The 24,691-nt window shown below is 43.1% G+C and overlaps 1 protein-coding gene and 1 long non-coding RNA gene across 2 annotated transcripts; both read right to left on the bottom strand.

Moving 5' to 3' along the window:
• Window positions 1-19,685: 19,685 nt before the first annotated feature.
• On the bottom strand, window positions 19,686-20,828 carry LOC145436540 (uncharacterized). The gene has a single exon (XM_080313902.1). The coding sequence runs from the start codon at window positions 20,826-20,828 to the stop codon at window positions 19,686-19,688; it is 1,143 nt and encodes a 380-aa protein (XP_080170028.1).
• A 121-nt stretch (window positions 20,829-20,949) lies between these two features.
• Window positions 20,950-22,401, bottom strand: LOC145436348 (uncharacterized). Its single transcript, XR_013914276.1, has 2 exons — window positions 21,639-22,401; window positions 20,950-21,162 (listed from the first exon to the last, which is right to left on the bottom strand). It is a non-coding gene; the product is annotated as an uncharacterized LOC145436348 (long non-coding RNA).
• Window positions 22,402-24,691: the final 2,290 nt, after the last annotated feature.

Below are 24,691 nucleotides of genomic sequence, written 5' to 3'. Positions count from 1 at the left end.
TTCCTCAAGTTGTTGTCTTCCCGCGAGCATGCTTCTCGCACCATTCCTCTTCCCCATGTCGTCCTTTTGATGGAGGATGTTCTTAATTGAGATATTATTGTTTATAAAAAATCGTTCAATTTTCTCGTCTACCATTCTTATTGGGACTTGACTTAGGTAGGCTGTATTTTCTGCTATGTATAGCCGGTGGGAAGGAAGCACCATTCCTTCCCTCTTCATTCCCATCATAATCCTATCGGCATTAACCGCCATATACCTCTCCCTGAAGGTAATGTCAATTTGGCCATTTGGGAATCGTCTAATCCCCTCTATATTATCCGTATCTATTCCCACCGTTTTGAATAGTTCCAAAAGTTCTTCACTGTTTGGTACTAGCGGCAATCTGATGCCTATGTCACAGGATTTATCCGTTGGCTGGTCATTTCCGCCAGCCGCATTTGCGTACGTTCCTGAGGCTTCTCCGCCTTGTATATCCATATTTTCCGTCATTGTCTTCAATTTACTACCATCTACCGCACGAATCTACAATCTACAGCACGAGCTGACGATACCATAGTTTCCGCTGTGGCTTTTCGATAATGTCACGTCAGCATTGATATCCTCTTGATGAGATTGACGGTCAGACGTGGACCACGGTGACCAAATGTAGTCCATCGCCCTCTTTTCTTCCTCGTGAGGAGTACAGTGCAAAGTGCCGAGTGGATGACAGAAACGGGAATAACACGGCCTTATCTAGGCTCTGGTATGCAAATTTGGCGAGTAGATAATGCACAAACGATTATATCGCGAGAAAACGATTTTGGCGCGGAAAACGAGTCGAGTCGTCTTTCGAGGATATCTGAGCGCGCCGAATTGATCGGTCGCTACATTTCGTCTACGTCCACTCGCATATATACAGTGTCTTGTGACGCGAAATTGATCGTCTCGTTACGAGCAGCTCAATGTAACACAGACTACCGTAGCTCCGAAAAAATGTCATTAGAATTGCAACAAAGTCGGTAAAAAATACAAAGTCGGTAAGAAAACAAAGCACGTGAATCACACGGATTCCGAACCAATAAAATCGATAATAACGGAGAGACAAATTCTGTAAATCTAGTATATTCAACTGTTTTATGCACTGGCTTGATTATCCGGATTCCAGGATATAAGATTACAACAGTCTAACACTATATCCAAAAATATGTTCCAGCCCAATTGAACGATTCCAGGTATTGAACTTTGATCAGGAACAATTTCGAGGAAAATTTGTTGCACAGGTGAGGTAGCCTACTGTATAATTTGTTTACATGGGCTTCACCTAACGTAGGGACAGCAAATAGTATTTACGATCATCAAAAACCTTGCAAAGGTCTGTTGTACCACTAGTGATACGCGTACCACAGTTTGAGAACCACTAGTTTGTAGCATCTAATAGACGTGGTAGCCTACGTTTTTAATATGGAAAAATAATAAAAGATTGACTCCTGCGTTATAGACAACAATACCTATAAGACAGTGTTGGGATCAAGTCACTACCTTCGAGTCACGAGTCAAGTCATTGCACATTTTGACTCGAGTCAAGTCAAGTCAATCGATTTTCAAAGGTGATTCGAGTCAAGTCAAGTCACAATTCAAGTCATGTTGCGTGACTACGGCATTGCATTTTGCTATCTGTCTGAAATATAAATTGAGTGGTCATTGATATTGAACCAGTGAACAAATACAGAGTTAAATATGCACGCAAGAAGGCACTCACATATACGTAGAACTGCTGAACTACGTAAGTAATTGCATAGCCTCAGTTCATATAGTTACCAGCCAAAAATAGAGAACAGCGATACCAATTGATAAGATGCAATACATTAACCCATTTACAAATTGATATGATACAATTCGAGCCTACGCCATGGTTGACGACTATCTATATACACCAACTATATTCGAATTAAATTTCAATAAAACAGGAGATTTGAAGAACAGAACAGAAATACTAATTTTGCTGATAAATTACTTTACTATACTTGTAACAACTTAAGCTGTAAGCTTCGATCACCTCGTTTTCTGTCCATTTATTTGTGAGAGAACAATAGAGTCACAGTAAAACTCACGATCATTGAATGATTGGTCGCTCTCACGGTTTACACCAGCGTTTCGCGAACAATCCGACCATATGCAAGATACAGTGATTTTTATCGACACCGCTTCTTTTATGACTCGTGAATTTTGCTCCCGAGTCAATCCACATTTCTGATACGCCGAGTCCAGTCAAGTCAAGTCGTTTTAGCAAGTGACTCGAGTCAAGTCAAGTCATACGTTAAAGGTGACTCGAGTCTAGGTGACTCGAGTCTGAGTCAAGTCATAAATCGAGTCCTCCCAACACTGCTATAAAGGAGAAGTATCCCACATTTTCACGCGATTAGCCATTCCAATAGAAGGAGGGTTTTGAGAGGCATTTTGAGAGGCAATCTAACTCTGCAGACAAAAAACCCCACATGATTAGGCGACGTCATGTCATCTGCGCATACTTCGCATTTGGCGACCGTTCCGCAACTGTTAGAGATAAAGTCTATATAAGCGTTTTCTGATGGCTCTGCTGTGCTACTTACCTGGTGGCACTATGAACGGTTTTGCAGACTAGGTTGCCGCATTCGAAGCAGTAGGCCGCCGTTTCGCCCGACGCGATGTCGTGTTTTTCCGAATAGTCGATTCGGTGAAAAAAACTTGTCAAAACAAATTCTGTCCCCTGGCGAAAACTGTCCCAGTGCGAGGATCTATTTTCGGTTTCGGACTTGTCAATTATCAAAAAAAAAAAAACGACGAGCCGCCGAAGCAATCCGTCGGGACCCAAATTAAACCCACGCGCACAACCTTGCCCGTCACGCGAGTCCAAAATATTTAGTCCGAAGCCAATTCAGACCTTTCTGAGCTCTTAGGTGCTCGCGATGAGCATTTTTCTCGGTTTTCCCGTTATCTGCGGCGGCACTTCGTCGGCGGACACCGCTACAACGATCCCGCAATCCGCTATCAGACTCTTGCGATACTTGCTGCCCGTCCGTTTGGACCTGATTAGTATTATCCTCGAGAATGCGAACCATGAGGTCCCGTATTGCTTTATTCTGTATGCACCATATTGTCCGGTCGCGTTTCAACTTTTTGCGAGCCTCCTGCTCGTCGGTTTTTCGCGCTTCCCTGCAAAGGCCACAATACCCACATGAATTGTCGGTTATCATATTTATGAATCTGCGAAAAGTGCAAAAAACAATGTTTCTCGTCAATCGTACATTTTCCGGAAACCTTTCAGACGAGGGTCGGGCTTCCATGCGGCTCCTCGCCATAGTACGACTTAACGAATTCTTGGAAGAAAACGAGCGGCCGCCGCGAGCCGGCGACTCGAACTTGGGAACCTTGCTGACGTATTTCAACTTGCCGCCTTGCGAAAAAAGACGAGCTGCCGAAGTGACCCGCCTAGACCCCAAATGAAACCATCACCTCACCTTCACCTATAACCTGAATTTTCTTTTCAATGCGCAAGCGCAAAGTTTATGTCGTTGACGCTCTCACGGAGCGCTCGCAAGCGGTGCCTGCAAAAACGCAAAGTCAGTTGCGCTTTACGAAGGTCTGCGATCACACTCGCAGTTCTTCAACTATCAGTCGGTGCCGCTCATCGGCAAGCACTTCTTTATGCGCGCGGTCAAGTTCGGCCGCTTGACTTTCGGCCGGGTCGATAACCGCTTCTCTTGGTATCCCACAATGAGAACACACCTATTCCTGTTCGTTATGATGATCGCTATTCATTATAGAGCTGTGAACACAAGTGGGCCGCGTTTTATCAGAGTTTTCGAACAACTTCGTAGAAAAACAATGTTTTCAACTCGTGGCGAGGGCCGGCTTCAATCCCGCTTACATTGTCCCTCCTCACACTAGTCATATTTCGGGAACCCTGGTGAGTTTCTTCGACTTGTTCAATTTCCCAAAACAAAAACGGACACGAGCCGGCGATGCAACGCGTCCCTGCCTTCGAGGCCGGATTCCGACGCATCACGCTTTTGCCTGGCGCCCACACAATGCACCAGAGCATTTTTTCAGAACATGCAATACATGGTAAATCTGCATCATCTCTCAAATGTAAGAGCGAAAAAGCGTTCTGAAACACGGTCAAGAAAAGCACATCGACCTACGGATTTGTGGATGGATTTCTCTCGCCATTTATAAATCTTTGTGATCATCATCAATTCATCATCTCGCATCTAGCTGGAATCGGAGACGTCGCCTGATAGGAAATGGCAAAAGAAACTTTGGTGTGACACAAAAAAAACTACACCAGATATGGACAACTAATGTTCGTGTGGTGACTAGAAACAATTTATAACAATGCTTGACCGCAAATCTCTTCACCGTCCTTACAGCATAAAGTAACCAACGAAAACAGGTCTAACAATTGAATATATGTTGTTTCTGGTCGCCACACGAACATTTCGATTAACTATCTAGTTCAGTACCGTCATTTCCCATGTATGACGCGCAAAATTTCCCCGGTTTGTCCTAAAATCACGGGTGCGAATTATGCATGGGTACAACAAACCTCGAAAAAAATCTCCCTCGACTCGAAATCACACCTTTATTCATGTTTGTTTTAATCGCGCATCACATTCAGCCATCATGCCCGTGATTCGTATTATCAGTGTTACTCGCTGCCAATTAGCGAGAAGCGTGTTGCCAATTAGCGTCTGCACTGCACAACAGCAAGCGAAGCGTGTTGCCAATTAACGTCTGCACTGCACAACAGCAAGCGATCTCATGCCGAGTTGGTTCGCCGTTTGTACGCCAGCGCAATTAAGTCGTTGATTGCTGCACTCAATGGCAAAATAGATAACGACCTAGCTTGCTGTGCAGAGATCTCAAATCTCACACGTACGAAACTTGGAACTATGTTCTGATACAGTGGTTCTCGACCGGTGTGTCGAGGCACATTAGTGTGACAATTGGACTGATCAGGTGTGCCGCGAGCGAATACAAATTTTGAGTGGTGTTGTCGGTGGTTTCTCTATTGAATTTACCCGATCAAGACACGCGAGGCACAATCCGATGCAGTGAACAGGTATATAAGGATGACCTGTCCGGCTGTCTAGCGCTACTACTCTTCACATCAGTCTTTCGAGATTTTATTGTGAACTCTGTACTCCGACAACGGGGGGGGGGGGGGGCAACTTGTTCGATAAAGGACCTTCGACATTATTGCTGTCTTCATCCATTATTGCTCTTGTCTCAATAATGAATACTCAGAGTCGTTGGCGAACGATCTGAACGGTGGCAAAAATCGATTCCCAATACGCGCAAGGGGCATGTCAATGAATTTATTCATTTTTATTATCGAAGTCAATGGGGTCGTCGGCGGCTTCCATCTTGGACTGCCCCTCGCCCTCTTCGATTCTTGCTCCTCGAGCTCTTTAAGGCGCGCGAACTTAGTTTTTTATTCTAGCTAACTGTGTTCAGACTGGTAGCTGGTAGAAAATCAGTGATCGTATCTTGCCCCAGTACCATAATTGGATACTTTACCTCGCTTTAACCTGTGAACCAGTATAAATTCCAGGCAAGCAAGACTCACTCGGCATATCTTGATCCCTTTCGAAACGTTAATTTTGTGACCTCGGAAAGACCGACATACCTGATGTTGACTCCGACACATAAACAACCTCACGCTGTTTCCTATTCTTTTGCCTTTTGCCACACCACACCGAGATGGAAGAAAAAACACACCGAAAAAAGAAAACACTTCGAAAAAAAACAAACACCAACTGGTATTCAGTTCAACTATATTCTAGAAAGAACACACCTAAAAAAGTCTTAAATCGACGTTGTGGTATTTTGACCATCAGTTTCAGCCGCCGAATCCGATACCCTGGCCTGTTTCTTTTTTTTCCGCCATAAAAACCACCAGAAACCTTCCGATTGACTTGGGAACAGACCGAAACAAAAACTTCATCCGAAAACACACCGAAAAAATCAAACACCCACTACACCGAGATTAGTAAAACACCCGCGAACTGAGCTGTTTACTTCGACCGAAAAACATCAAACACCCACCACACCGAGATGAAACAAAAACACACTATTATTTCGATGTAATCATTAGGAGAGCTAAAGACCTACCAAGAATATCTAGTGATTCACTGCCATTTGGTGACGTAGCGATATTCAATGACGTTACCAGCGAACCGTTCAATTCCTTTCACAATGGAAATTAAAATTGGTAACATGCTAGACCTAAAAACCACCAGAAACCTTCCGATTGTCTTAGGAACCGAAAACAGACCGAAACAAAAACTTCATCCGAAAACAGACCGAAAAATCAAACACCCACTACACCGAGATTAGTAAAACACCCGCGAACCGAGCTGTTTACTTCGACCGAAAAAAATCAAACACCCACCACACCGAGATGAAAGAAAAACACTATTATTTCGATGTATAATCATTAGGAGAGCCAAAGACCTACCAAAAATATCCAATGATTCACTGTCATTTGGTGACGTAGCGATTATTCAATGATGTAACCAGCGAACCTTTCAATTCCTTTCGACACAATGGAAATTAAATGGCAACATGCTAGCCCTAAAAACCACCAGAAACCTTTTGACTTAGGAACCGAAAACAGACCGAAAAAAACAAACACCCACTACACCGAGATGACCGAAAAAAAGTAAAACACCCGCTGCTCAGTTCATAAGTGTTTATGAACTGAGCAGTTTACTTCATCCAAAACAGACCGAAAATATATAAAACACCCACCACACCGAGATAAAAGAAAAACACTATTATTTCGATGTAATCATTTGGAGAGCCAAAAACCTACCAAGAATATCCAGTGATTCACTGCTGCCATTTGGTGACGTAGCGGTATTCAATGATGTAACCAGCGAACCTTCCAATTCCTTTCGACACAATGGAAATTAAAATTGGCAACATGCTAATGGAAGTAATCAAAACCTAAAAATTGTCGGTAACGTCCCTCTCATTGAACCAACTCGTTGAAATAAGACACAAAATTGACCGAAAGGAGTTCTGGAAGAATCAGAGGTTTCAACTAACAAAACAGCTAATGAGTCATGCCCGCCTACCTCATCAGATGACAAAATGAACATAACAAAAACACACCGAAAAAAAGTCAACACCCACACCACACCGAGATGAAAGGAAAAACAACGAAAAAAGTTTTGATGAACCAACTCGTTGAAATGAAACACGAAATTGACCGAAATAGTTCTGGAAGAATCAGAGGTTTCAACTAACAAAACAGCTAATGAGTCATATACCCGCCTACCTTATCAGATGACAAAATGAACATAACAAAAACACACCGAAAAAAGTCAACACCCACAGCACACCGAGATGAAAGGAAAAACACCGAAAAAAGTTGAGAAAAAACAACGTCCCTCTCGTTGATGAACCAACTCGTTGAAATAAGACACGACATTGACGGTCAGAGGTTTCAACTAACAAAACAGCTAACGAGACATATACCCGCCTACTTTATCAGATGACAAAATGAACACAACAAAAACACACCGGAAAAAAGTCAACACCCACCACACCGAGATCAAAGGAAAAACACCGAAAAAACTTGGGAACACCCACCATACCGAGCTGATGATTTAGAAACATACGCACGCCCTGAAAACAATATCAGGAAACGAAGACCACACCGAAATGAAAATCTAACTAACACCCACGCACCGAGGTGAAAGGAAGGAAAGACGGCTTCACGTAGCTCGTCTTGTTCCCACGTGTCCCCTTGACCATTCCAAGGTAGGTGAATTTTCTGTAGCAGACCATCTTCGGCCCGTTTCAAAATTCCTTCAACTCTTGCCGACGCAGAGCGAAACGAAGAGACCACATGACCAGCAAACATATCAATGGTCCGTACATGGATGTATATATATATATATATATGGCCGCTAGAAGCACCAATTCAAAATGTCTGCGCTATAGCGGTGGTTTCCTTGGGAAACATCAGACAGATATCGCAAGCTGAACTCCACCCAGTTCTACTCCAAAAGGAACTAAAAGTTCATTATCAAAGGTTAAATGATGAGAAACATTTCCTTATGACATCACATTCTACGATATACTACACCGTTACTGTCCATGTCCAAGAATGCTGGATCTGCGAGAGGAGATTCGCCACGTCCAAGAATGCTGGATCTGCGACAGGAGATTCGCCAACAGAGGCCGTCTCAACGAACACCTGCGACTGCACGCCGGCATCAGGAACTACGGCTGCGAGATATGTGGGCGACATTTCGCCAGAACATAGAACCGTAAAATACATAAACAACAACACCTTGGTGCGAAAAAACCATGAATGCCCGATCAGCGGCAAGGCGTTTACCCGTAAAAGTACTTTGAAAATGCATATCGCTACCCACATAGGACTCGCAAAATATTCGTGCGGGATGTGTGCGAAGATTTTCGAGCATAAATGTAACTTGGGTAAACACATGGTTACCCACTTTATGTGATTTTACTCTGGTTATGTTTTATGTGATGTGATCACATAAATAAAGGTTTCTTTGTGTTCGCGTACGCCCTTGTGACTAGTTGAACATACCGGAGATATCGAGATGAGAACATACCGGAGATGAGGAGATACACAGAAAAATGGAAGTGAGTCAGGGAAGCTTACTATAACTTTTTTCACAAATCGTCAAGGTCAGCTGTTATTATAATCCACAAGGGCTTATAATCCACATTATAATCCACAAGGGATTATAATCCACAAGGGTAAAACACATCCAACACCTCGAGCTATAGTGTTAAAAGCAGACATGCGATTGGTAACCAGACAAGGTGCGAGAAAGTATTCTGGTGACCACCCCGAAGTCGGTGCTTGCGTGGGGTCTGGGATTTCAACGTGGGGTCTTGATTAATGTAAAAGATTGCTGAACATCCAGACGGTCAAAACGGAATTCCAACGCTCGTTTACTTTTAGATTGACAACTCTTGAGTTTAATACAGCTCGGTCGTACTTGAATACGTCGATCGTGATTGCGTTTGGTAGAATCGGGATGTATATTGTACTGCGTTTGGTAGAATCGGGATGTATATTGTACAACTCTTAGGTAACTTCGCTATAACTCATTCGTAATGAATTGGTACCCGTATAAAAAAACACATTCGGGGATGAATGATTTGTTTCATTCAAATGAAAATACTTTTTGTTCCGGTGTCTAGAAATGTAATTTATATGAATGACAACGAATCTACAATTTGAATAGCTAGTTTTAACAGAAAGTCGTCGACTTGTAATTCATAAACGTGTTAACACTAGATGAACGGTCTTTTAAAATCGCGGCGGTGTTCGTTATACCGCGGCGGTGTTTGTTATACAACTGTTATCATCAAACAAATGTGATTTGTTTCAAGTCTTATGCTTATGCATTATCTGTATTAAAGCTGTCGTGTTAGTACACTGTTAGAATATTCACAATGGCTGAACAACGTATACCTAGCAGGCAATGCTCACATAGTTTTACCTGTGAAGAGTGTGTGTGTGGTGAACGTTTGCAGCGATCATGTCGTGATCAAATAGGTGTCAGGTGTTTCTTGACAAATGCATGGTTCTATTTTGTCAGGATAGTCAAGAGCTCCTCCTCCGGGAGGCACGCAATAGGCGCCGCGTACGGAGACACTTCAGCCTGCAGGAGGCTTGTGTCCAGATAAAGGACGCATTGGACCGTGTTGAAAACACTACGGAGAGCGACAGCGAAGGCTTGTCGGATGTGGGCGACGCCGATATCACTCAACAACTTGCCAGGGTGCCCGTCGTGTCCGCATCCGAGTCCATTGATTCGGATCCATGTACGGTTACCGAACAATCGAATCACCAATCCGAGTCGGACACGAGCGTCCGGTCTCGCGCCTTGGCGAACAGTGTCTTGTCCGCGGAGTCACCGGCATCCGTGATCGTCATCGAGTCGGCTACGGATGACGAGTAGGACCTTCGTAATCTCTGCCGCGGATAATCTTCATTCTGTGCTTCGACTAAAATTTTCGCTATTCCATGCTACTTTTCCGGTGTTCGTCTTTCGGTTGTGGTCACGGTGGACATGGTGACCTACTGTCGAAGTGTTTCATAATTGAAAAAAGCGTCTCGTTACTTGAATCACAATTGAAAAAAGCGTGTCGTTACTTGAATCATAATTGAAAAATGCGTGTCGTTACTTGAATGCCTTTTTAGGATGTCTTTGTTGAGAAGATCCCTTTTTAGATGTCTTTGTTGAGAAGATGGACAATTCTGTTACATCTGCCTACCGTAAGGCTACATTCAGTAGTCAGTAGGATGCCTTTTTAGATGTCTTTGTTGAGAAGATGGACAATTCTGTTACATCTGCCCACCGTAAGGCTACATTCAGTAGTCAGTATTGCCCTATGGAACGAACGTAAAATCAATCTGATAAGGACCCTGCCTGGTACACACAGGGCACTGATGATTTGCAGTGTTGACAAACTGGATTTTGAAATAAACACTGTTAATTCGATTATTTCCTTGCCAATGGCCATCCAGAACATATTGTCAAAACAAAGTAACTATTGAACAAAGTAACTATTGAACGTTAAGTACAAGAAAGCTGTTTGGACAGAGAAGGTGCCTAGTTTAATGTGCATCTCCTGTGGATAGATACAGCTTGTAACAATACGGATTAAGTCCTCCGTGAGTCATTGTTTCCCACAAGTGGAACCCCGTGTCATATCTACTACGAAATCTTTACTGCCAGCAACGCGTACGGATGTTCCACCTGCGATTGATCAGAGTGACTTAATTTACCAAAATTTACCAACATATGCGCCGATGCGACAGTCGGTATGTGGGTCGCACATCTCAGCGCTTGCAACAAAGAATTCGTCAACACGTCCCATGTCAAATTAGGAATTCGCAGGGTGATGACATGGCTTCATCATCACAGTCCCCCTAGTGACCACGCGTGATTATGACCAAGTAACAGCATGTAATTCTGCCATCGGATAGCATCTCTTGAAACACCCACAACTTGAAACACTCGATTGTGGAAAACATTACAATCAGTTTTCCATAGTTGCTCGTGGTCGTTCCCGTTTTCATTCGAAGGTTCTGCTTGAATCAACTATGATTAAGCAGTGAAAGCCGATCGATCCTCTGTCGCCAGAAGGAATATCACTAAACGCTGGGAATCTTCCATTATAGTGTTGTTTTGTCATTCGGCTGTTTTACAGCTGATTTCATGCGCGTGGTACAGTAACAGTGCGTGGTTTACTGCCATTCGCGACTCTGTGTGCTATTTCTATATTTTGAACCTGGTTAACCTCATTTACTGGCGGCACTGAAGGCCAGTCGGAAAGCTTCGAGTGGAATAAATTTGCAATATGACCGTATTGATTGCTGCAATATTTAAGCTATTGCAATATGACCGTATTGATTGCTGCAATATTTAAGCTATGTACTCCGAAAAGCCTATCTATGAATGATACACATGCTCGAGTGTACTCCGAAAAGCCTATCTATGAATGAAAAACATTTTCTGAGAAGAGAGGCGTCAAATGTCATATGAAGATTCATACTGGCGCAGAACAGACGATAGCATCGTAATTCGTTGTGGGGGTTTCAATTCCATATAGCGTTGTGGGGGTTTCAATTCCATATAGCAGTGGTCGGGAAGCTTTTTGTCCGAAGAGCCATCCATATTGGCCCTATTTTTTCCATCTCAACTCCAACTCCCTAAGAGCCATACATGCCAATAAACTGTTACGTCACAATTGAAAATTCGTGACGTCGTTTATTCTCATGGTAGCACTTATTCCAACTCACTGCATGGTATCCCTCGTGTGCGTCACATTTTCTCTGTATAAACTGGGTCTCTCTAATTGGTCGAAAATAACGCTCGAAACGAGAGTTAAGACGCAGACGGGCCAAGTCTCACCAATGAATTACGTCAAGTAGCTTAGAATTTGACCGTAAGTAGCTTAAATTTGACAACTGATGTTAATCGAATGCTACTGTCACACTGATTCCGAAAATCTGAATACTTATCGACTTCTCAATTCTAAGTATTCGGCGGTAACGTAACGTTGCGCTACGGCTACACGCATACATTTTATCGCCAGTACTACACAGAACGTGGATAGTTAGTTGTTTGTATTTCGAGTTTGTGAACGTCACATCCACAACAGTTCACTTCGCGCCGTAGATCAAGATATTTGAAAACTGCGTTTTGAAATATGCGTCGCCATGTCCTGCTATGCTATGCTCTTTGATTCAACGTACCGCACAATTCGAGATTCCGATTCGGATACATCGCGAGGAAGTTTGAGCCACCAGCCATTTCGATGGTGTGGGTTCGAATCCCATCGCTGCCACCACACCAGGATACATAACCCGTACTCCCTGTTGCACCACGAAACGATGTCGACACACGATAAACGTTCATTACAGAAGAGACATCCTAACAGCACGAGTAGCCTAGTCGTTATATAAGGCAACTAAATAAACGGCGCAATCAAAGAACTAATCATTAGCCTGTCGATTAACAGGAGCCGAGGTTCGGCTACAGTATACCACAAACAATACTGGTGCATTCAATTCGCGAGTGATATTGGCTGTCGGCGTGACTGTCACTTAAATTTGATGATCATAAATGTGATATTGATCCAAATTATTAACAACCCTAGTGTGCAGTCATGAACAAACCACAGCGTCGTCACAGTGCAACGCAATATCTTCGGTCAAAAAATAATAAATTATGGCTACTTCGAGTTTTCGCATAAAATGTACATATTTCAAATTTCCACATTCGTTTTGTTTTGACATCATAAATAACACTCGAATATTCAACTTCAAGTACGACACTCTATTCAGAATCGAATCACTCGGGATGGGCTGATTTTGCTTTGCCCTACCATCCCTGCTATTACAAAAGTAACCAACCTCAACTACAAGCAGTATGCGACACCTCGGTCAATGCCACTATTATTACTACTAATAGATTTGCACAATTACTAATAATAGATTATCAAGGCCTATATAAGGGGCGATGCTAAGCGACCGGTCACATTCGCACTGCATCGACAAAATGAGCTCTACGTCTGCATCTACGTGTTCGACTGTTTGTCATCTGCGCCATCGTCGTCTTCACCATCTGAGCCATCCACGTCATCTGCGCCATCAACGTCATCGGAACGTACAGATATGTTTATACCAGCAGACATCATGCGGTTATTCGGCGATCCGGTCGCCAGCTATTCGAATGACGAGATAAAAGAGGTTATGAAAAATTACTCGTGTGAATATAAGGCAAGGCCCGGAGTCGCTACCTCCGAATTTGCTGAAGAAATCGCACAGTATAAAGATACCAACGTGGATTTCCAATTTTTCAGCGATGCGGAAGTACGCCATAAATTTATGGAGAATCTACACAAAATATCAAGCGTGATAAGGCCGTTCTGGAATAACCCGGCAAATCGAAGCCGTCAATCGAATTTGTCGGAGAAACAATGCGGCACCAGGCTTGAGCAGATAACAGATATCATCAGCTCACGACGGACCATTATTCATTGAAACTTTAAAATGCTGCGCGTAAAGCTTGGTAACACCATGGCTAGATTGGGGATACAGGCTCAAGTTGATCTATGTATGGGCTTTGTCATCGACAAGTAACGACAACGAAATACCGCATTCAAGTGGTTCTGAACGATCTTTTGGCACTCTCCCATATATGATGATATATGAAAGAGAAGCAGCAGAAAGAATCCCCAGCTATTCCCAGAGCGCGGGCCCGCAGGTCGTAGAGGAAATTAGAGGACAATAACCCCGATTCCATGGATGAAAAAAAGAGGAAGATAAAGGAATGCTACGTTGATTTAGGAAAAAAACTGTAGCTTTCTTGTGACTGTGTTTTACGTAAATAGTTGAATGTGATTAAATGTCAATTTAAGTTTAATCATGATGACGTATGTATGTCAAATAAAATGTGTAGTTTCATTCGAAAAGCCATGGTGGAACTACCAAATATACATGCAATAGCTGGCTAGAATCGTAATGCCATTGGAAGACCTTAATTCATAAAAAACGAATACGTTTTATATGTATCCGTATTCGGACATAAGCAAACATTAACTAAATAAACAACTTTCGATTTGAGTTCTAACCGAGAGTTTGGTCAATCCAACAACACAACTGACAAAAAAGTGGTAAAAATCCCTTCAGGGGAGGGGAGCGCCTACGGTGACTTTATCACCCGTCACGATAACGACACGCTAGCTGCTAGTCTGAACTGCGACAAGCTTTTCAGCTTGAAATTTGTCCAAACAGCAAAGTGGCCGCTATTGTACCCGTTCCGCTCGCTATGCGAAACGTCGATTTCCGATAAAGGAAGTCATAAAAGTGCCAAGAAATCCTACGTGATCAAGTTACTCTCCGGTGTGTTGGACTATATTCCGCTGATTTTTCCATATTGTGATTCCAATTCGATAGATGGATATACAAGACGGTCTCAGGCGTAATTTCAGCAGCACGTGCGCTCGATTGTTAACCGGCGAGAGCATTGGACTCGAAACCGGAACGTTCTCGCGCACCTACTGGGAGTGGCAGCTAAACTACATCGTCGACGACGTGCGTCAGTTCGGTTTCCCCGACGTGATCATCACGCCATCGCCGTACGAATGGACTTTCCCGGGAGAAGTCCTCGCAGAAAGATCGCGCCATCTTGGAAAAGGGCCTACGGAGTTGGCGTCTATTGAGACGCTGCACATCGCGCATATTATAACGGAGACCATGCGTCACTTTGTGTCGGGCAAAAGAGATTGGCGCCAAAATCTCCTCCACAATGCCGAAACGCCCGCAAGCAATGTCAAAACCTACTTTTACAGGTTCGAGTTCCAACAGCGTGGAACTCTTCACGTTCACTACCGAACAATTCAGTGCTGACTTCCCGGACTGTGATGCCCAGTTCTCTGAACTTGTGTATAACAGTCAGAAGAGTTCGAAGCCTGTTAAAGGCTTGAGTATCAGGGAAGAGGCGAGTACGATGTACACAAGCCCAGGCAGACCAGTGATGAGCCTGAAAAGATCGCCACGAGCTCATTCGGTGAAACTCCGCATCTACGTGCTCCCGCTGCTTGAGGCATTACGTTGTTCTACGGACGTCCAGATGACCGACGGGAAAGGATTGCTGCTGCAGTACGTGGCGTCATACGTGTCAAAGTTCCGGGAACATACCATTCCTCGCGAGCTTCTGTTCTCGGACTTGGCGGCGCAGAGCGTCGCGTACCGATATCTGCGAGACTTATGCCCGGCGGAGCCGGAAATGATCACTCTGTTGGCCGACGTGAAGGTGGCACATACGTGTTCGGACACGAAGCGATTCCTAATCCCTACATTGCAACGGGTGAGCTCCAATGACACCGTAAAAGCTTATATGACCCGCGCACCGTGGGCTGAGCGAAGGACACTTTTGGAATTCTTGCGTAATTTCACCCGAAATTTCACCGTGACGGAAGATAAGTCGCATCCTAGGCGCGCCACGAAGCCACTTCTGCTCGGAGTAAAATTTGTGGACATGAAGAACGACGTCTACTTCTTCAGGATTCTCTAATGAACGTTCCTTTCCGGAGCTTGGAAGAACTTTATCACCCGCGATTCGATATCCTGCCGACCGACATCAAGTTATTTTCGTTCGCGGTGCTCAACAAAGCCTCATTCTGGCAGGACCAAACCAGCTTAGAAGAGGTTTGCCATCAAAAATCTTGCCGAGCGAATTATATATTCACTCTCTGGGGATATATAGTGAGCTTGTTTCAAATTTGGAGCAAGTATTCCGAGGGAGTATTCTCGCCGAACTGGACGCGACGGATTTCATTATAGGACCTGCCACAACTCTTCCACCTATGCAAGCCGGATTCGTCAACTGCGTCACCAGTCGCGTCAAGAACCGCATGGATCCAACCGTTGAAGTGGAAGACGAAGAGCTAACGAATCGCTATCACCTGCTCTTCGGCTCGCAGGGGACCGGGAAATCCTTGTGCATAAAGAAATAATTCGTCAGGCGATCGCGTTGTCGTGCAAAGTTCTAATGTTGGATCCTACTGGACTGCTGGCCGCAACGTAGGGGAGACCGGGGACAATTGTAACACTTTTTGTATTTTCCAACATTACGTGTTTCATTTCCAAAGTTTTATATAAAGAAGCTAACAACTCGATAGTTGATATAAAAACTAAAATGGAACTCAATCAACAATCAATCATGGTAACTTTGGGTCGCGAAATTCGCCGCTCAAATGTTACAATCGCCCGTTTCCCAGGGGCACTTGTATTCGGGGCAATTATAACAGTGTTATTTATAACTAAAAACAAACGAAATGAACAACGAAAACGGAGGCACAAATTGTAATATTGCATTGAACTAAAGAAAGAAACGTTTGAACGCTTCGCTTCCATGCTACGCCCCATCGCATTCATGGCATCTGAATACAATATCGCCATTCGTATCTTGTTCAAGCGTAAAGTGTAAAAGAAACACATTCATTCCATCATCTCCTTACACATATTCGACCACTTCTACCAAGGTTATGTTGCTCAGCGTGCATAATGGGTTGGTCATTGGGTCACCTGCGAAGGTGCCAAACTGACCTGGCCAACATATCGTGGTTGAATGAATGGGCCGATGATAGTGTAGCAAAACGAAGACACAGCATTTTGTGGCGTCAAAGCTATAATGACGTTCTTCTGTGCTGTACAAAATTAATATTAATTGTTCACACCAAATATCAAAATGTCAAAATGTAAGTGGGCCATAATCAAAGTCAGGGGATTGAGGATTTAGTCATGACCAATGACCAGTGAAGGTCGACACACCGAAAGTCGATCAAAACGAGAAAGGGTGGTGGAATCACGTAAATAACCGAACCGCAAGATTCACATCACTACTTTTGTATGGCCGCTTCGACAGATGATCGTGTTAGAATTGGTATCGCAAGGTAGTGTCGGTTCTTGTGAACTTCTGGCTTATTCTGCAGCATATAAATGTTAATACCAACATATGAACCAAGACATCCAGAATTGAGAACATATTGTAACGGGGCAAGAGTACCAGAGTGTTTACGTGTGCCCCTGACACGCTCGACCATGATTAGTGTCTCAGTAAGGTACCTTCGCGGCGATGCAAGTCCTAATCTTTCTGTCATCACGGTAGACTATGGTAACATTGTCTCAGCTACATATATTACGTTTTAACCACCTGAGGTACTATTCGTCTAAACAAATTATTTCAGACCGGAAAATATTTACTCGTAGCTCAGCGTAACTCTAGGTATAATAGGAAAGATACCTACTGCATGCGCACTTAAAATATCAAGCTGATTTCTCCACCGTACTAGCGGTGAGGTCGATTGTTACATTTGCCCCTAGTTACATTTGTCACCGGTCTCCAGGGTTGTAATGACTCGAGTCGCGATTTTTTTGTGACTCGACTTGACTCGAGTCATTTTCTTGAAATGGGAAAATGACTCGACTCGACTCGAGTCAATATTTGGATTGATTCGACTTGTACTCGAGTCATTACGCATGACTCGACTCAAGTCATTGACTCGGCTTATTTTATATGACTTGAAGATTAAGAAATTTGCGAATCGTAATGGTTAGATCAATGCATCGATATTTGTCACCACTGCTTTCGTTGCACTCGTCTAATATCAGCTATACCGCCGGAAAAACCAACTGACAATACATAGTAGCAATGCATTGTACAAAATCATCCAGTGATGAAGAGGTAATAGATCCTCAGCTCAAGACTTTTCAATTATACAAGTAAACAATCGAAGCAAAGTTTAATTAGAGCCAATGAAATGACTCAGATGGTCAATTACTATGGGGAGAGACTGATAAGCTCATGTGTAGATTTGAAGGCGATGATTCTTTGCATTTCTGGGCGACTAGAAAGAATGAGTATCCAATGCTCTTCAGTGTGGTTAAAAAATGCCGACTATTTATTTGTTCATATCCAAAACATTCCACTCTAATAACTTCGCTTCTTCTATTTGGAATTGAGCCAAATTTGCTACGAATCGTATTTTTACACCATCTAACGATATCATGAGGTAGTCGGTAAAATTCGAAAGTCTCTATTTGTAATTTATTCAAAATTTTCACTCATAGCCTTGCTTTGTACTAGTTGAAATTTAGCCAAATTTAAGTTCTTTTAGGCCAGGGGTTCTCAACCCTTTCTTGGCCGTGGCCCATTTTTCGGTTTGAGAATGTGCTGTGGCCCACCTCTAATCTTAAAGTCATAATCCTGTTCAATGCGTGGTAATCGACGGCGCCGATATGCCTATTTCTGCTAAATATGTGGATTTTTCTCCTAATTTACTGATGAAATTGAAACATAAACATCTCGGGAGTACGAAGTGACGTGACGAAAATTCTGTGTTGAATGAATATCTTCTAATAACAAACGACCAACGAAATAATCTTGGGCCTTTTATAGCTCCCCAATTGGGGGTTTGGGTGCGGCAGTTACGGCTCTGGTACATCATATGCTAAAACCTCCGAGTATTTTATGATCGTCCGCTGCTCCATCCGCTTCGCGAGACACAATGATCGAATTCCCGCATACACTATTTGATTGATCCACAATTGAGGGGAATAGTATATAATCATTCTGGGCCAGCTTCAAACAATTCATTGATGAATGGGGTACTACAGAAGAGTGGGGAACTATTTTCTTATTATGCATGCTGTACAATGCACATTGTATGTCACGTACTGAACCAACAGAAGTTGCGATGTCGGAATATTCCGTCCAGTAATGATTAATTCACATGACTCTTACATTATGTACATTACAGACTCCAAATAATAATGCGCTCCACTGAATCCTCAATACATTACTATTCGTTGCAGTGATGCAGTAAATACCTTCACCAGAAATGGCTAATAATTCGAAATTATGGCCATTTTTAACTTACAATAATACGACCTGCTGAAGTACAGTAAATCTATACATCAAATACACTTCATTCCGAGTTTATTGCACATACCTTTCAACGGAATATGACATTCTGACTCTGCCGGAATACTTGGTCACTTCAGCATTACCTTCCAGGTATTACATACCGGAAATTTTATTTAGTTGCTGTTTCGACGCGACATTCCGATTTAATGAGTGCCGATTTACCAGGCGTCGAATCCTGTCTGATGCACCAAAATCTGCTACCGTGGACTAAGCAAACCTTGCGTATCAGTCTTGTATTCTATTTAATCCAACCAAATGACCCCAGTCGAAGAATAATGTAGACTTGAGATTCCGTTGTTAGAAAGTACAAAAATGCTATTGCAAGCGAGATTCGCAATAGTGCTTGCTCGTCCGATGCTCGATAGAAAGGAGGTTGCAACAGCAACAAGAAAAATATATAGGCAAGCGAATAGGAAATTAGAACAGTAATCAAATATTCAGGATTAAAATCAGACAATTAGAATGATAGAACAGTAATCAAATAATCAGGATTAAATGAGACAATTAGAATGATAAAGCGAACTAGAAATAAGGACAGTTGAATTGAAAACTGATTCCTCTAAAAACATCAAATAGGGAACAAATAACATGCGCAATCGCAAACACTCCCCCATTTGACTGAACCCAGTCAACAGAATCGCACCAATATGTAAACGATCGGACGAGTCAGTACTCAGAAGCGTACACAAATCTGTAACCGCACAAGTACGACGACTGTACAATGCACTCTGGGTCCATTTTCATGTAATCACGATGACGCCGACGCAAGATTCTCGCTGTAATACGAACAATTTTAGAATAGTTACCGTAGCGATCCACATAAAAAGGAATTAGTGGCTGTAGTGGCTGTGTGATGTTCACTAACACGCGAGTAGTTGCGGTTTCTGTGTCGACTTGCGGATTCGGTTGGTCTAGATGCGATTTGACAGGCCAGTCCGACTCTTCAGACCTCAGCCAACCCGGTCCGTGCCAATAGGTTGAACAACTCTTCAATTCCTGAAGCGCCATGCCGCGGCTATGGTCGTCTGCTGGATTTTCGATGCCTGGACAATGTCTCCAAGCGTGTGGGGATACGAGATCATAAATTTCCTGAACTCTGTTCCTCACAAACGTTTTCCAATGTGAACTTGGCTTGGCAATCCATGCCAGAGCTATCTCGGAGTCGAGCCACAAATAGACTTTATCAATACAAATTTCAGAACTCAGCCCATCCAAAACGTATCCAGTTAATTTAGCCAGACAGTGGGCTGCCATTAGATCGAGTCGCGCAACCGATATTGATTTCAATGGGGCCACTCTCGTTTTAGCAATCAAATACTGGGTCTGAATATTGCCTACGTCATCTTCAGCTCGAATGTAGACTACGGCCCCGTAAGCACTTTCAGAGGCATCAGCAAAACCATGGAGTTGCAGGGAATTTGGAGAACGTATTCGACAAAAAAGGTACCGTGGAATTTTGATGGACTGTAGAATCGACAGCTCGTCGGTCCATTGTCGATACTTATCGGCGAGTGCGTCGTCCACCGAATCGTTACAATCGAGTTTTCGTTTCCACAATTCTTGCATCAAAATCTTTGCGGTGATAACGAATGCTGAAAAAAATCCAAACACGTCGTAGATTTGACTGAGCGTACTCAAAATAGATCGTTTTGTGACGATTTTATCCAGCTCAAGCAGTTTGGGTTTTACATTACAATACATGACATCCTGCGTCGTATGCCATTTCAAAACGAGAGACGAGGCTTCACCATTGTTAGCGTCATCGAGAATGCAATTCGGTAACCGAGCTTCCTCAGGAATGCAGTCCATGACTTCTCGATTATTGGACGCAAATTTGACCAATGTCCATCCACCGTCCTTGAAAAACTCATCCAACTTCTGTTGCTTGCAGACAACCTCTTCAACGCTATTTCCACCTACACACTACACATTGGAACAAACTGTATATTCATTCATGATATCACGATGAAGTGGTTATCGATGGAAAAATATTGCTGCTGGAGGTCTAATTCTTCTTTAGAAGACATGCAGTAACACGAGTGGTCTCAAGAAAACGTGAATTAATTCCACCACCGGCCAAACTTCCAATTGTTTCTTTTTCTCGTTCTCATTCCTTCTGTGTAAGTAGTATCTTGCAGTTCCACTAAAAAGAATTCATGCGTAAGTCGCTATATAAAGCAAAGTTCCTAACCTGGACAGTGGACATGACATCATAAAGACTAAGACAAATGGGCTAACAAAAATATAACATGTTTTGAAGTACCGGTACTGGCACATTGTGTGATGACGGCTCCGCCTTTTACATGACATAGCAGAGATTCATGACGCTATCTCTGTATTGAAGCAAAAGGTTCCTAATTTAAGGTGGCTTGTGTGGCAAACAAATCCAGCAGTGGATGAAAACATGTCTATGCTATGGCCAGAAAATGACATTACCAAGCCAACAGTTTCAACTCCTCCGCAGCGGAGTATGTGGTCACTATATAAGTCGACAAATATCCCAAAATAGAACAGAGAATGCGGCGAATGAAATATATCAATCATGAAATCTAAGTCATCGAGGGCTGGTGTGCAGAGTCAGATATTCACGGTAACAAATACTATGTAGCACTGTATTACCTTTTAAGATGCGTATTCCATTCAGCATTCCTAGGAATCTTCAACGATCGCGTCCACTTTCTTCAAGCACAACAAGCTTCGCTCCACCCTTTGCTCAAATCTCACTAATGGCCACTGGCCAGACGACACTCGAACGATTTTGAAGTAAATGGTATTCATCCGCTGACACATGACACCGATAATATTTACTGGCCACGTTATAATGTTTGATCTGGGTCGTTTTTTCCATACAGAAACATTTAGCATTGCACATAGTTCCTTTTTTCATCTAATTTCGTATAAATTGATATATATTCTATGTGTTGTTCACTACTTACTGTACTTACCTAACCAGACGCTGCTTGTGATGTCACAGTTGTGCGTTGGTTGTTTACTACGAATCTCAGAAAAAGCAGTCACCTAATGTAACCTATTACAGGTCGCGTTGTCCGCCATTAACAAATGGTCAGCTGAGCATGCGGTGCTGATATTTCTAGTTTCCCCGAGCAATATTATACATTTTGAACTAATTTTCTAACTTATCAGCCTTATCCGTGGCAACGAATGTAACCAGCGAGACTGGCCGTACAGCCATTGCCTTATAATATAATATGGCTACGGTATACCACATTAGCTACGATTGTCAGTTATTTCTTGTACCCTACTAAGCTTAAATTGATACTAGGGCCAACAATTTCGGTGTGACAGACCCCAGTCTCGCAAACGAGGTTCAATAAGGTCAAATCACCTCTAGAATGATATATCAGTAACATTCAATTCTACGTATACACTGGCTGCAGCAGCGATTTTGATGCTAATCAATTTTGCCAATAGCCCGGTAAACTGCAGTAACGAGTAACTGTCAGTAATTTTGCGAAGAAATTCTGGTAACTTACTTTACAGCCATATTAAGGTAATATTACGTATCAAAATGTAAAATGACAAGCTACGCGCAGTAATTTGCTGCGACCTGTAATTCGTGGTAAAATTTACAGAGATTTCCCAGTAAATCTACCAGATTTTTTACAGTGTAGGATTTATAACAATGCTTGGTCCGCAATCTTCCAACCGTCCTTACACAGTAACCAACAAAACAGTTCTACCAATTGAATATATAGGGAAAGAAAAACGCGCGTGATAATGACGATTACACCGATCAGTAATTAAATAGAAATACACACGAAACAAGGTAATGCCGTACGCACGCGCTAACATCCACCCCCCCCCCCTTTTGACTGGTCACAGTCAACCGAATAGTCTCTCTCCAGTAAGTGGAGTTTTTGAATGGGTCTCGTAAGAAATCCGCGGGCCGTTTTCAATTTGAACGTCCTCACGAGGCCATCTTTGCTTTTTAAATGCCGTCACGATTCTGCCGACCTTCCAATTCGAGCGCGCGTATCCGTCGTCCGCAATTAAACAAACGTCTCCGACGTTTGGAACAGATTGTTCGAAAACCCACTTCTTTCTTCTGATCAACGTCGGGAGATATTCCTTCGACCATCTCGACCAGAAATGACGCAACAGCGTTTGAAGATAGCGAAATCGCTTCGAGACGTTGACACTGGATTTGGCCGGAAAATTAGGTAGATGCCGCAGTGGTCGACCAATTGCTAAATGAGCCAGGTTTTCGAACATTCTGTTCCAAACGTCGGAGACGTTTGTTTAATTGCGGACGACGGATACGCGCGCTCGAATTGGAAGGTCGGCAGAATCGTGACGGCATGGGCTGCCGGTTCAGCTCGAAGACCCCTATTTTGATGGACAATCATCATTTCAGAAAATTGCACAGGATATGGTGATTTGATTCCGGGGTTTAGATATATACAATTAGGAATTCCACACTGGATAATCAATCATCCATTCTGTGAAGTTTCCGAATATGAAATGATTGCAGAGGTTTACATCGTAGTGTAGAACAATTGTTCCAAAGTTCCATCTCCATTCTACAATCATTCGTTCTGGATAAACAATTGAATCAAATAGAAACTCTCATTGGAGTCGTGTTGACTTTTTCGCCGTGGCCCTTCCCCGCTCACAGCAGAAACGGAGTTGTGACAGTACGGGACGTGGACACTGGAAATTTTAGAGTAAGATTGTTACCATCAAAAGTCACACCCAATATGGAATATGGCGATCATAGTAACAATGCACCAGCGTCATCCGTGCCCATCACTAGCTGTAATAAATGCAGAACACTTTCGTTCCAGCTATAGGCGTGTTGAAGGGGTGTCGGAGGGCGCTGGCACTTTGTTCGTCATCCGTCCACAGAGCGGGTAGCTTGAAGAAGTTTGGGAAGCACTGTTGTAAAGGAAGGGTCGGCAACCTACGGCTCGTCAAACGAAAGGGTCCGGCCCGCAGCATAATAAGAGAATGCGGCTCGGGAGATGGTTTGAAGAGTAAACTCGTTGTTCTTTAAGTGAACTCTTAGTTGCTCGTTAAGTGATGTGAACTCTTAGTTGTTCGTTTGTTCGTTAAGTGAACTCTTAAACCAGACTCCTCAGTCCTCACCCGAGTGTGTGTGTCGTACAATAGTTGAATGACACAATTTTTAAAGAGTGCATTGCATCGCACATCGCGTGTCTTGATCAGGTAAACAATAACAGAACCAGCTATTGAGCCACTCAAAAAAAGAAATTGAATCCTAAATTTTTGTTATACGGCGATCTTGTTTGACGCATTTACTCGCAGCAACCCTGGCGGGTTGAATCGGTGCTCTGATTGAGAGCCGCTGGCATACAGAATAATGTACAAGCAAGTGTAGATATTTATCTATAGATAGAGGATATGGCAAGAAACAGCGGGAACGGTCGGTAAGTCACAACATTTACAAAGTTTACGCAGGCTAGGGCATAAAATTACACAGGCTAGTGCATAATAGTACACAAGAAGATGTTTGCACTCAATAGTAGGAACGGGTGTGTGGCCGGAGACGCCCCAGAGCGCATACAAGGTAGTATGTGATAATAGATAGAGGACGTAGGCACAGGTGTCAACGGTAGGTAATAATCTTGCTAACCCCAATACCAATAAGGGCCAAGATTATAAAGTTCCGAGACCAGAGATATATCCACGTT

This window comes from Botryllus schlosseri, chromosome 3, assembly GCF_051294905.1.
Source record: "Botryllus schlosseri isolate E-star chromosome 3, Bs_hap1, whole genome shotgun sequence".
In the NCBI taxonomy this organism is placed as follows: domain Eukaryota; kingdom Metazoa; phylum Chordata; class Ascidiacea; order Stolidobranchia; family Styelidae; genus Botryllus; species Botryllus schlosseri.
The sequence above is the reverse complement of the archived record's forward strand: the minus strand, read 5'-3'. Positions and strand labels throughout refer to the sequence as shown.